Here is a 13,615-nt window from a genome sequence, read left to right as displayed (position 1 = left end):
AGGATCTTCAGCCCAACATATATGACATCCCGACCCGTGAGTGCATGATTATGCTGCGGCCTGACACCAAGAGACAGAGAGCGGTACAAGCCCACAGAGAGCAGCCTGATGCCACACAGAAAGTGGTCCACGCATTGCGAAGGGTCCCCGACTCCACACAGAGAGTGGTCCACGCACCACGAAGGGTCCACAGAAAGCGATGAAAGACTCCACAGCGAGACAACTGCACATCTCCACACAGAAAGTGACTCCAGTGACACAAGCCTCCACAGCGAGCTCGTGGACAGACTCCATGATAGAAGCAACGCAAGACTCCAGAGCGCAGTCCTTGCATGAACAAGCAGTGATGACAGTCTCCACAGCGAGACCAATGCACGATTCTACACAAGGAACACTGCAAGACTCCACAGAGGGAGTGACACAAGCCTCCACAGCGAGCTTGTGGACGGACTCCACGATGGAAGGAACGCAAGACTCCAGAGTGCAGTCCTTGCATGAACAAGACCATGAGGGTCTAGCAACCTCCTCTAAGCAACCTGCAGCAGACAATGCAAGTCCGCCACGCTCAAGTGAACAACAGAAAGACTATGACAATCTGCCACGCTCAAGTGTACAGCAAGCAGACTATGACAGTCTACCATGCTCAAGTGCAAAGCAAGTAGACACTGAGGCTCTACCCACTGTATGTGCGACAAGTGACGACGGCATCCCACTTCCCATACTAGATGTGCAACGTGACAGACATCAGCTAGAATGTACAGAGGCACTCGATAATCATAGTGAGACTACTGGTGACTCCGGTGACACCATGTTACTTCAAACCTCATTCGCTCGAGCCTCTCCACAGGCAAATGTATTCCTGAATGTTTTGACTCCGGACGGGGAGCATCACGAAACTTCAGACGACTCAAATGAACCTGCAGTGACTCCGGGCGGGGATCTTCAAGAAACCATAGCTGATTCAGGTCAACCAGAAAGGGCTCCAGACGGGGAGCATCGACAAGCCAAAACTGACTCAGGTGAAACAGACCAGACTCCAGATGGGGAGCATCGACAAGCCAAAGCTGATTCCAGTAAGCCGAACATGATTCCAAATGGGGAGAGCCGCGAACTCGGTGAAGGCACGCTCAAGGAAACAGCAGATGCCACAAAGGACGCTGTGTGAAGGACTCGTATTATCCAGAGTGTGCTCCTTGAGCGCAGCAAACATGACAATAAAACCTACCAACACAAAAACCACATCAAAGACAATAACAAGACGCATACCAAAGGCAACAACGTCGACAACAAGCATGCCAAAAACAACACCAATGGAACTACGATGGTACGACATGGTACAACTCTGCAAATGCGGGACACTGTTACTGCTCAGCTCAGTATAATGACATACCATGGCAGGACGATGTATCTTACCAATTCACGTTTGCTACACTACCAACAGGCAACCCGGCTTTCAGGACAGATGCCATCAAGAATTGCTACCATAAGCATCGAAAAAAAAAAGTCCAACTCAGACAACGAGGTGATTTGGACACCTCCTGATGACTTCTACTCCAGGACACTGACGGCGTTAACGAGGGAATGACAACATCAACGTCGACACTTCCATAACAGCCCACGAAAGCCACTCGACTGTGTAAATTCATGAACTTTGGACTCATACATATGATTTGGTCTTATTGTGTCATCATCACTCATCATGATTTGTACATGTCATCACTTATCTACCTGGTTTGTTCAAATTTCTTCAACACTGTACAGAAAATATGTAACACAAAAAAAGGGGGGGATACAAGACCATAAGACATAGGAGCGGAAGTAAGGCCATTCGGCCCATCGAGTCCACTCCACCATTCAATCATGGCTGATTTCAACTCCATTTACCTGCTCTCTCTCCATAGCCCTTAATTCCTCGAGAAATCAAGAATATGGTGATATGCATCACTGTAAATACACAAGGGGTTAATGTAAATACACTTAGACTAGATAAACACTAGAGGGAGCACCAGAGACATCATGACACACAGACGTTCAACCAATAGGCCAGTAAGTTAGGACACAACCAATGGGCAGTCACGACACACACAGAGGTGACACGACCACAGAGGGGCATTTCACCAACCCATATATAAGGACACAGCACACATGACCTTCATCTTTCCAGTGGAGATACTTAGTGAGTACAGATTGAAACACATCACACCCATCACATGGATTGTAGCAGACTGGTTAGTTAGTCTGAGTAGCTATAGCAGGATTAACAGGAGAGTCAAATCCAAGTAGGAGAATTGTACTTCAAGAGCATAACAAAACACCCAAACCCCCTTACCCCTTACCCCCCACCACACCACCACCTTTACCTGATTGCCCTGCAATAGTCCTCTTTCAAGTATTTATCCCCATTGTCAGCTGTATCCAATACCCTCTCAGCCTCATATTGCCACTGGTCCTTTGCACTTTGGTATTCACCTTTTAGGAACTGCGAACGGTACCTCCTTTTTCACTCTGTCTAAATCCATTATGAGCTTAAACATCTTTGTTAAATATTTCTTTGCTCCAAGTAGAACCACAGCTTTGCCAATCCATGACTGCCAGGGTGGCCTGCCAGGGTACCAGGCTGGCAGTGTCATGGTGCCCAGGTTCCAGGATGGCACTGCCAGGGGTTGGGCCTAGGGGAGGGAGGCTGGGGAGAGTCCTTGCCAGGTTGCCGGGAGGAGGGGGGGGGGGGGGGGTGAGGAGGGGCCTGAAAGGAGGGCATGGGGGGAGATTGGGGCTATTGGACAAAATGGTGCCCGATCTACGAGGAGTCTTTGAAGTTCACCAGCAGGAATTCCCTCAAAGTGCGGCCTTGGCGGAAAGGATCTCCCAAGGCCAAAAGAAAACAGCTAGGTGCCATTGGATAGCGAGATGTTTCTCGGCACTGTAGCCGGCTAGAAACACCCCACTAAATGCGCACTTTTCAGCGGACTTGAACTTCAGTCTGCACAATCAATGGCCCCTGGTTATTGACCTTTTTGCTAAAGGAATTAGGTTGTTCCTCTCGACTGTATCTAAGACGTTAATAATTTTATGTACCTCAATTAAATCTCTCCTTAATATACTCTATTCCAAAACAAAACATCTCCAGCCTATCCAATCTTCCTCATAATTCAATTTCTCCATTCCTGGCAACAATCTTATAAATCTTCTCTGTAACCTCTCCAGTGCTCCAATCTTCTTTCCCTCACTTGGCTGGCCAAGAGTCTGTCCTGCTCTTACCGCCTGCCTTTGGCACAATTTCAAGCAATTTAAAAGTTGATACTTAACCCATTTGGTCATGTTATGAATGCCCCTTCCTTGGTCATCGGGTCTTGGAGTGAGACTTGAACATGAGCTCAGATGCAGAGATGCTACCCATTGTGCCACAAGACGTCCTGATTAAACTATCCTTTCACCCAGAAGTGGCCGACACTTTCTGGCCGATCTTGCTGGCAGGATCTGCCGGGAAACCCGTGGCAAGTGGGTGTATGGAACGGGAAACCCTGTTGACAGCGGAGGGATCTTTTTATCCCACCACCGGCCAATGGTGGACTGCCACCGCCGCTGCGAAACACGGCGCGGGGAGTGTGGAAAATCCCGGCCGTAGATTCTCCGCATCTATTTTTTATCCAATTATGGGGCGGCACGGTGGCACAGTGGTTAGTCTCACGGCGTCAGAGACCTGGGTTTGATTTCGACTTCAGCTGACTATCTGTGTGGAGTTTGCACATTCTTCCCGTGTCTGCGTGGGTTTCCTCCGGCTGCTCCGGTTTTCTCCCACAGTCCAAAGATGAGCAGGTTTGGTGAATTGGCCATGTTAAATTGCCCCGAGATGGGGTTGCGGGGATAGGGTGTCAGATTGGGCCTAGGTAGGGCGCTCTTTCAGAGGGTCAGTGCAGCCCCGATGGGCCGAATGGCCTCCATCTGCACTGTACGGATTCTAAATGTACATTTGACACATCTAAATCCTTATGAAGGCTGTTACTTTAAAACTAGACACAATTAAATGTCTTGTGCAGCATCAAGGAATAAATTGTTTGACGGACAAAGGTGTTTTGACTATTCAAATGTAAAATTATTTATTTTCTTACACCAAATAATTCTCCAAATATTCAGCCAGCGTGAAACTGTATGCATGTTCAACATGACATTGTTTTTTTAAAAATATATATTTATTAAAGTTTTTTTAACACAATTTTTCTCCCTTACAAACAATAACCCCCCCCCCCCCCCGTAACAAAAAAAAACGAGAAATCGCGCAGAGCAAGATATATACATGGCAAAATGATATATTTACACAGCTTTGTACACTGGCCCTCACCCGTACGTGCCAGTTCCCCCAACCTTTCATGTTATCTCTTGCTCATCCACCCTCCCAGGCAGTCCCACCTTCCCCCCCCCCCCCCTCCCAGGGCGTCCCCTCCAAACCCCCCCCCAGGTTGCTGCTGCTGCTGACCGACCTTCCTCTAACCCTCCGCGAGATAGTCTAGGAACGGTTGCCACCGCCTGTAGAACCCCTGCGCAGACCCTCTCAAGGCGAACTTAATCCTCTCCAACTTTATGAACCCAGCCATATCATTTATCTAGGCCTCCAGGCTGGGGGGGCTTTGCCCTCTTCCACATTAGCAAGATCCTTCGCCGGGCTACTAGGGACGCAAAGGCCAGAATGCCGGCCTCTTTCGCCTCCTGCACTCCCGGTTCGTCCACTACTCCAAATATTGCGAACCCCCAGCTTGGCTTGACCCGGACTTTCACCACCTGAGATATTGCTCCCGCCACTCCTCTCCAGAACCCCTCCAGTGCCGGGTATGACCAAAACATATGGACATGGTTCGCCGGGCTCCGTGAGAACCTTCCACATCTGTCCTCTACCCCAAAGAACCTACTCAACCACGCCCCCGTCAAGTGCACTCTGTGGACCACCTTAAATTGTATCAGGCTGAGCCTGGCACACGAGGAGGAGGAATTAACCCTACCTAGGGCATCAGCCCAAAGACCTCCCTCGATCTCCTCCCCCAGCTCCTCCTCCCATTTACCCTTCAACTCTTCTACCAGCGCTTCCCCTCTTCTTTCAACTCCTGGTGTATTTCCGACACCTTGCCCTCCCCGACCCATACACCCGAGATCACCCTATCTTGAACTTCTTGTGCCGGGAGCAACGGGAATTCCCTCACCTGTCGCCTCACAAAAGCCCTCACCTGCATATATCTAAAGGCATTTCCCGGGGGTAACTCGAACTTCTCCTCCAGTGCAGGCTCGCAAACATCCCGTCGATGAACAGGTCCCCCATTCTTCCAATCCCCGCCCGATGCCAGCTCTGGAACCCCCCGTCCATCTTTTCCGGGACAAACCGGTGGTTACCCCTGATCGGGGACCACGCCGATGCTCCCATTGCACCCCGGTGCCGTCTCCACTGGCCCCAGATCCTTAGCGTTGCCGCCACCACCGGGCTCATGGTATACTTTGTCGGCGAGAGCGGCAGCGGTGCCATCACCAACGCCCCCAGGCTCGTTCCTTGACAGGACGCCATCTCCATCCTCTTCCATGCCGCCCCCTCTCCCTCCATAACCCACTTGCGGATCATCGCCACATTTGCTGCCCAGTAGTAGCTCCCCAGGTTTGGCAGCGCCAACCCTCCTCAGTCTCTACTGCGTTCCAGGAACCCTCTCCTTACTCTCGGGGTCTTATTCGCCCACACAAACCCCATAATACTCTTGCCTACTCTCTTAAAAAAGGCCTTAGTGATCACGATGGGAAGGCACTGAAATACAAACAGAAACCTCGGAAGGACCACCATTTTGACCGATTGCACTCTACCCGCCAGCGAGAGCGGTAACATGTCCCATCTTTTGAAATCCTCCTCCATTTGCTCCACCAACCTCGTCAGATTCAGTTTATGTAAGGTCCCCCAGCTCCTGGCTCTCTGGATCCCCAGATACCGAAAGCTCCCCTCCGCCCTCCTCAGCGGTAGGTCCCCTGTCCCTCTTTCTTGGTCCCCCTGCCTGTAATACAAAGAGCTCACTCTTCCCTACATTGAGCTTATAGCCCGAAAACTCCCCAAACTCCCTTAGAGTCTGCATGACCTCCACCATCCCCTCCATTGGATCCGCCACGTACAGCAACAGGTCATCCGCATATAGCGACACCCGATGCTCTTCTCCCCCTCGGACCACCCCCCTCCATTTATTAGACTCCCTCAATGACATGGCCAATGGTTGATCGCCAATGCGAACAACAGGGGGGACAGGGGGCACCCCTGCCTCGTCCCTCGGTACAGTCGAAAGTACTCCGACCTCCGTCGGTTCATCACTACACTCGCCATCGGGGCTCTGTAAAGGAGCTTAACCCAATTGATAAACCCTACCCCGAACCCAAACCTGCGCAGCACCTCCCAGAGGTACTCCCACTCTACTCGGTCAAAGGCCTTCTCCGCGTCCATAGCTGCCACTATCTCCGCCTCTCCCTCCTCCGATGGCATCATTATCACGTTTAAGAGCCGCCGCACATTGGTGTTTAGTTGCCTGCCCTTTACAAATCCCGTCTGGTCCTCGTGGATTACCCCCGGAACACAGTCCTCGATCCTCGTTGCCAGCACTTTTGCCAGAAACTTTGCATCCACATTGAGGAGCGAGATCGACCTGTACGATCCACATTGCAGTGGGTCCTTGTCCCGCTTTAGGATCAAAGAAATTGTCGGGGGCAGGGTCCCCTCCTCTCTTGCCTCATTAAAGGTCCTCACCAGTAGCGGGGCCAACAGGTCTGCGTACTTCCTGTAGAACTCCACCGGGAATCCGTCCGGTCCCGGGGCCTTCCCCGCCTGCATGCTCCCCAAACCCTTGCTCAGCTCCTCCAACCCAATTGGTGCCCCCAAACCAGCCACCTCTTGCTCCTCCACCCTCGGGAATCTCAGCTGATCTAGGAATCACATCATCCTCTTTTCCCCCTGGGGGCTGGGATCTGTACATCTCTTCATAAAAGGCCTTGAATACCTTGTTTATTTTCGTCGCACTCCGAACCATGGCTCCCCTTCCATCTTTGACTCCCCCTATTTCCCTCGCTGCCATCCTCTTGCGGAGCTGGTGTGCCAGCATCCGACTAGCCTTTTCCCCATACTCGTAGGTCGCCCCCTGCGCTTTCCTCCACTGTGCCTCCGCCTTCCCTGTGGTCAACAGGTCAAACTCCGTCTGGAGCCGTCGTCTTTCCCCAAGTAATCTTTCCTCCGGGGCTTCTGCGTATCTCCTGTCCACTCTCAAAATCTCCCCCACTAACCTCTCCCTTTCCATACCCTCTGTCTTCTCCCTATGAGCCCTAATGGAAATTAGCTCTCCCCTAATCACCGCCTTCAACGCCTCCCACACCACCCCCACCCGCACCTCCCCATTGTCGTTGGCCTCCAAGTACCTTTCGATACACCCCCTCACCTTCCCACACACCACCTCATCCGCCAGCAGTCCCACACCCAGCCGCCACAACGGGCGTTGGTCCCTCTCCTCTCCCAGCTCCAGTTCCATCCAATGCGGGGCATGGTCCGAAACGGCTATAGCCGAATACTCCGTCCCCTCCACCCTCAGGCTGAGCGCCCTACCCAGAACAAAGAAATCTATCCGGGAGTCGGCTTTGTGTACATGGGAGAAGAAAGAAAATTCCCTGGCCTGCGGCCTTGCAAACCGCCATGGGTCCACTCCCCCCATCTGATCCATAAACCCCCTAAGTACCTTGGCCGCCGCCGGCCTCTTTCCAGTCCTTGACTTGGAGCGGTCCAGTGCTGGATCCAACACTGTATTGAAGTCCCCTCCCATTATCTGGCCTCCTATCTCCAGGTCCGGAATGCGCCCCATGCGCCAACATGCGCTTCATGAATCCTGCATCATCCCAGTTCGGGGCGTATATGTTTACCATCACCACCCACGACCCTTGCAGCCTACCGCTCACCATTACATATCGCCCTCCATTGTCCGCTACAATAGTCTTGGCCTCAAATGACACCCGCTTTCCCACCAATATTGCCACCCCTCTATTTTTCGCGTCCAGTCCTGAGTGGAATAACTGTCCTACCCATCCCTTTCTTAGCCTGACCTGGTCCGCCACCTTCAGGTGTGTCTCTTGGAGCATGGCCACGTCCGCCTTCAGTCCCTTTAAGTGCGCGAACACTCGAGCCCTCTTCACCGGCCCATTCAGGCCCCTCACATTACACGTTATCAGCCGGATTGGAGGGGCTCTCACCGCCCCCCCACCGTTCCCCCCCCCCCCCCCCCCCCCCCCCCCCCGCCCCGCCGACTAGCCATCTCCTTTTCTGGGCCAGTCCCGTGTCCACGCCTCCCTCACCCTCCAGTCCCCCAGAGGGGGGACCCCCGTCCCAACCATCTCTTCTATGTCCCATTCCCTTCCGGCCAGTGCAGCAGCAACCCTTCCCCCTCCTCCCCTCCCCCCCGCTAGACCCCTGTCTAGCTTTTTTGCTCCCCCCATGTCATTCCCGTAAGTCAGCTGACGCCTGCTGACCCCGGCTTCCCCCGCCGTCCCATTGACCTCCCCGCGTGGGAGTCTCCCAATCCATATGCATTCCTTCGTTCCCCTTCCCGCCTTTCCAAAGCCCGCTCCGCCCCCTCTGGCGCAGCTCCTCTCTCCCCCAGCCTTGTCTCTCTCCCCCAGCCCACGTAACATTTCCTGCGCGTGATTGACCTATATACAACAACTATCACACATCAAACCCCAAAACATCCCCCCACCCTCACAAACCCTCAGTTAGAGTCCAACTTTTCGGCTTGTACAAAGGTCCACGCCTCTTCAGGCGTTTCAAAGTAATAGTGTTGGCCCTTGTACGTGACCCACAGTCGCACTGGCTGCAGTATTCCGAATTTCACTTCTTTCCGGTACAACGCCGCTTTGGCCCGGTTGAAACCCGCTCTCCGCTTTGCAACCTCTGTGCTCCAGTCCGGGTATATTCGGATCTCTGCATTGTCCCACTTACTGCTCCGCTCCTTCTTGGCCCATCTCAGGACCCACTCTCTGTCCGTGAACCGGTGGAACCTCACCACCATCGCCCTTGGCGGCTCATTTGCTTGGGGCTTCTTCGCCAGCACCCGATGTGCCCCGTCCAACTCCAGCGGCCTCGAAGGGGCCTTCATGCCCATCATCGCCTCGAGCATCGTGCTCGCGTATGCCCCGGCATCAGCCCCCTCCACTCCCTCAGGGAGACCCAGGATTCGCAGATTCTTTCTCCTCGACCTGTTCTCCAGGTCTTCGAGTCTTCCCGCCCACCTCTCGTGTAGCGCCTCGTTCTGCTCCACTCTCACCGCCAGGCCCACGAGCTCGTCCTCGTTCTGACTGACTCTTTTCTGTACCTCCTGGACCTTAGCTTCATGTGCCTTCTGGGTGATCCCGAGTCCTTCAATTGCCGAAAGCATAGGCGCCAACATCTCCTTGCGCATCTCCTCGCGCTGCTCCTCGAAGCAGCGCTTGATGAACTCCTGCAGCTCCCCTTTGTCCCTGGTGGCCGCCATTTTGTTTTCTTCCCCTCGCTTCTCCCGTTGCCCCAGTGCCACTCCTTTGGCCGTTACACTTCTGGTCCGTTTCATAGAAGTTGGAGGGGGACCTCTCTCTTCTATTCCCCACGGGCTGCGTCAAAAAAAAAAAAAAGTGCCGTTGGGGCTCCTCTAACGAGCCCGAAAGTCCATGGTAGCGGGAGCTGCCGAATCGTGCGGCTTAGCTCCGCATAGCCGCAACCGGAAGTCGAGAGGGAATCCTTTTGGCTGTGTTCGCTTCACCAGTCTGCCCCAAAATGTCTATGGAAACTCCTGAAAAAGGTCTGGGAGTCCGTTCCAGACGGGAGCTGCCGAATGCGCGACCTACTCCTCCATGGCCGCCACCGGAAGCCCCGTCCCTGCTTCTTCAATGGCCTTGGTAGATCTTTTCACAGTTGTTCCCTCTGCTGCTAGAATTCACCTTTGATAGAGTCAAGTCAGAATGCAGCTTTAAGCTTGCCCATCCCCCGCCTGCATGCTGGAAGAGGCCCTGTTTATCCTGTTGCAGCCAAATCTTTTACTGTTTCTGCCGGGTCTGGTAGCCAAAAGACATAACATTCCTGGGGGACACTGTCAGGGGAATGCTGCAGTCTTCTTCCCACACCGGGAAATGTCAAACAAATGCCGTGGGGGCCCTGTAAAAGAGCCCAAAAGTCCGTTCCAAGCGGGAGCTACCGAATATGCGACCTAGCTCTGCATAGCCGCACCCGGAAGTCCAACATGACATTGTTGACAATTGATCCCAAGATATATTACACTTGTAGTTCACAGAGAATCATCATGGACCTGCTTAGAGAATGAACGAGCAGCATTTGAAAAATAGATAAGTAAATAAGCTTGAAGAATAGATGAAGAAAAATTAGCAAATTATGTAATAAACACCAAGGCATGCATTGATAAACATTTGGAAAATAAATGAGTGTTTGAGGAATGAATGAGCTGCATTTGGAAATGAATGAGAAGTACTTAAAGATTGAGAGGAAAGTGTACTTGGGTGTAAATAGCCTTGTGGTTATAGTACAAGACTAATAAGATAGAAAGATGTGAGTATAAATCCCACCACACTAGTTTGTGAGAATTGACTTCAACAAATCGGCTAACTTGTGGGCGAGTGCTAACAACTGACTACGAAAGCTGCTGAATTATCATTAAATCCCAATGGTTCATTAACGGGTGTCTGCCACCCCTGCATTTGACTCCAGTATTTACAGGGCAGCACCGTGGTGCAGTGGTTAGCACTGCTGTCTCACGGCACCGAGGTCCCAGGTTTGATCCTGGCTCTGGGTCACTGTCCGTGTGGAGTTTGCACATTCTCCCTGTGTCTGCGTGGGTTTCGCCCCCACAACCCAAAGATGTGCGAGGTAAGTGGATTGGCCACGCTAATTTGCCCCTTAATTGGAAAAAATTAATTGGATACTCTAAATTTATTAAAAAAAGGTCAGCCAGCAATTAAAATACTCTCAATCTTTTATCAGATGATAATAAATTCTGTAACTCTGCTCATATGTTATAACTCAAAATTGCAGAATTCTTGGTGACATTTCTCTGAACTTTTTTGAAGGTAAATAATCCAGTTTTTTACAGGCCGGAGCAAAATCTTCCAAATGCAAGAAAATGCGATTTAGCAAGAATTGAAAATGTTGTAAAACAGTTTAACAATGTAGCAAATGTGGAGAAAAAGAACAAAACTAAAGTATGTATTAGGTAACAGCTTATGGCTTTCTCCATCCACTTTCCCCCAACGCCCCCCTCCCCCACCACCCTCCCCTAACCCAGACCGAGAGAAACACAAAAGCTGGGATTTTACACTCCCTCCAGCAGTGGGATGCTAGGTGGCGGTTGGGGAGGGGGACATAAAATGAGGTGCATGGCAGTAGCTCTATACCTGTCCCCCAGCAGCCTTCACCTGTGCCCCCTGCTACTTACTCTTGGCAGGGAAGTCTTGGTATAGCCAGCTCATCCTTAGGCCATTTGAAAGTCCTTAAGTGGTCAATCAATAGATTGCTAAGGCCCCCCCCCAACCCCCCCCCCCCCAACCCCCCCCCCCCCCCCCCCCCCCCCTCGCTACCATTGGATTTTTCCACACTGGGAGGCCAGCACTAAGTTTCTAGGCTGCTCAGTAAAACTGGGTGAGCCTTGCCAAAGCAAGGGACACAGTGCCTGCTGTTCAGGCAACCTGTTCCCATCAAAGATCCCTCCACCCACAATGGATCTTAGATGAGTGTCCAGAGTTAACTCTGTATACAGGTTCCGTAGCTTCTCTTCTTCAGGAGATTACCTGAATCCCAACATTAGCCACCACTTCCAGTGGTGTTGCTTCAACAAGAGCCCTGACGTTCATTTGATTGGCTGACAGCTCTCTGAGATGGGGCTTTCTCTCCAATGGGGGTAGATAAAAGCCCACCTCAAGCCAATTGACAAACTGACGGCTGTTAAATGGCTGCAGGGTGAGGGAGCCAATTGCAGGCAGCTTATTCCTCACTTCTATACCAGGAGGCAACGACTCCACCCTCCATGTAAAATTCAACCCAAAGTGTTGGTAGTTTTTGGGCCCACTGACTGTACCTAAAGAGCATAAGTCACGTGCCCTTTAACCTTACTGCTGCAATCGGTAAAGAATGTACTAATCTAAAGGGGTAGCCCTGTAACCTGTAACACACATTTTCTCTGAGACTATGCTGGGTTAGCCGCACCAAAACCCAAGAAAACAATAGAACCCACATTACTGGTGGCATACCTGGGCCCTTATAACCAAATCTAAATGCTGCTGCCAAATTTCATGGTGTGAGTTTCCTGTCTGTGTCAGAGATTCCCCAGGAAATGGTTGTCAAGCAAACAAGTGCTGGATGGGACTCTCATGGCTTAGAGTCATCTGGCATCATGAGCCTCCACTGCCACCTCATCTGTTTGAGGTGTTAGGGCGAGATATTTTTGAAACAGCGCCAAAGGACTTGAAAGCTACATACTTCCAATATTGCTTCCATTAACCTACATAAAACCCAGAGTTTATAATGTCAAACCAGTGATGGATTTTCATGGTTCATGTCAACCCTTAGATGCAGGCAGCGCTGAAGAGACAGTGGATGCAATATAAGATGCAGCTGGGTCAGCGACGTCGTGAACACTGCTCCATGCGTTCAACCTCGTATACAGCGACATCCATCACAGAGGTTCCTATTTACCTGTATCACCCAGACAGCAATAGTGAACATTTAAATGGAAAATATGTGGAGGACTCCGAAATTACTGTCCTGAAATCAAAAGAGACGCACGCTTGACTAGGCTGAAAATAAACAACAACAAAATAAAACAAGCGATTTGCATTTTACCCATTAAAACATAGAATCCAGTATCAACCGTTGGTCTCCAAAATAAGCAACTGAACATAACAGAGGTGGGGGGGGGGGGGGGTGGGGTGGAGAGTAAACACTTCTCTGGTAGCTGCAGTCGAGCGGGGGGCCAGGCGAGACAGATGTTGCAATCTTTCATACAGTACAACTTTCAGAAATCTGACTGGAAAATTGAGCTGTTGATTGACGCGTATGGCATTTCCATGGCTTAGAGTCATTTTTTTAAAAAGGACCACCACAATAGTGTGGCTGAGAAGAATTCAAAGAGCTTGCGCCAGGTTCACAGACTATAAACAAACGTCAAGCACCGCGGTGTGCAACTTAACACGCTGGGGCAGTGTGTAGTAAATCTGAGCCAAGCACGTTGCTGATTCGAAGCAGTTGATTTATCGCTTTGAATTTTATTTGTTGGCTTTGTTTTTCACCCCAAAGCCATTTCTTGCATTACTATTAGTTTGAAATTTTTATTACTTCACAGACTTACAGATGTTCCTCATTCACAAGATATATTTCTTTGTATTGTGGCTCTTTACTGGAAAACAAACTGCATGCACAAAGGCACACTTGCCACAAGGTGGAAAGTGGCTGCTGACCCCAATCAGTCACGTGGCGGGACCCTGGGTGCCATTTTATCTGTAATGGCCAAATAAGAGGCCACACTGAGACCCCTGTCCTGACCATCTTCCAGAGCTGCCAGTCAGAGGACCAGCAGCTCAGCAGCCTTGG

At 51.2% G+C, this 13,615-nt stretch overlaps 1 protein-coding gene across 1 annotated transcript in view; it reads left to right on the top strand.

The window, feature by feature from the left end:
* The window catches only part of calcr (calcitonin receptor), a 546,460-nt gene extending 533,532 nt beyond the window's left edge, over positions 1 to 12,928 (top strand). Inside the window, exon 16 of the mRNA XM_072509015.1 lies at positions 12,596 to 12,928. Within this exon, the coding sequence (XP_072365116.1) occupies positions 12,596 to 12,817 (222 nt within the window). The 3' untranslated portion in view covers positions 12,818 to 12,928. The remainder of the gene's footprint in view (positions 1 to 12,595) is intronic.
* Positions 12,929 to 13,615: the final 687 nt, after the last annotated feature.

The sequence above is a fragment of the Scyliorhinus torazame genome, chromosome 6 (genome assembly GCF_047496885.1).
Source record: "Scyliorhinus torazame isolate Kashiwa2021f chromosome 6, sScyTor2.1, whole genome shotgun sequence".
NCBI classification, from domain to species: domain Eukaryota; kingdom Metazoa; phylum Chordata; class Chondrichthyes; order Carcharhiniformes; family Scyliorhinidae; genus Scyliorhinus; species Scyliorhinus torazame.
The sequence above is the reverse complement of the archived record's forward strand: the minus strand, read 5'-3'. Positions and strand labels throughout refer to the sequence as shown.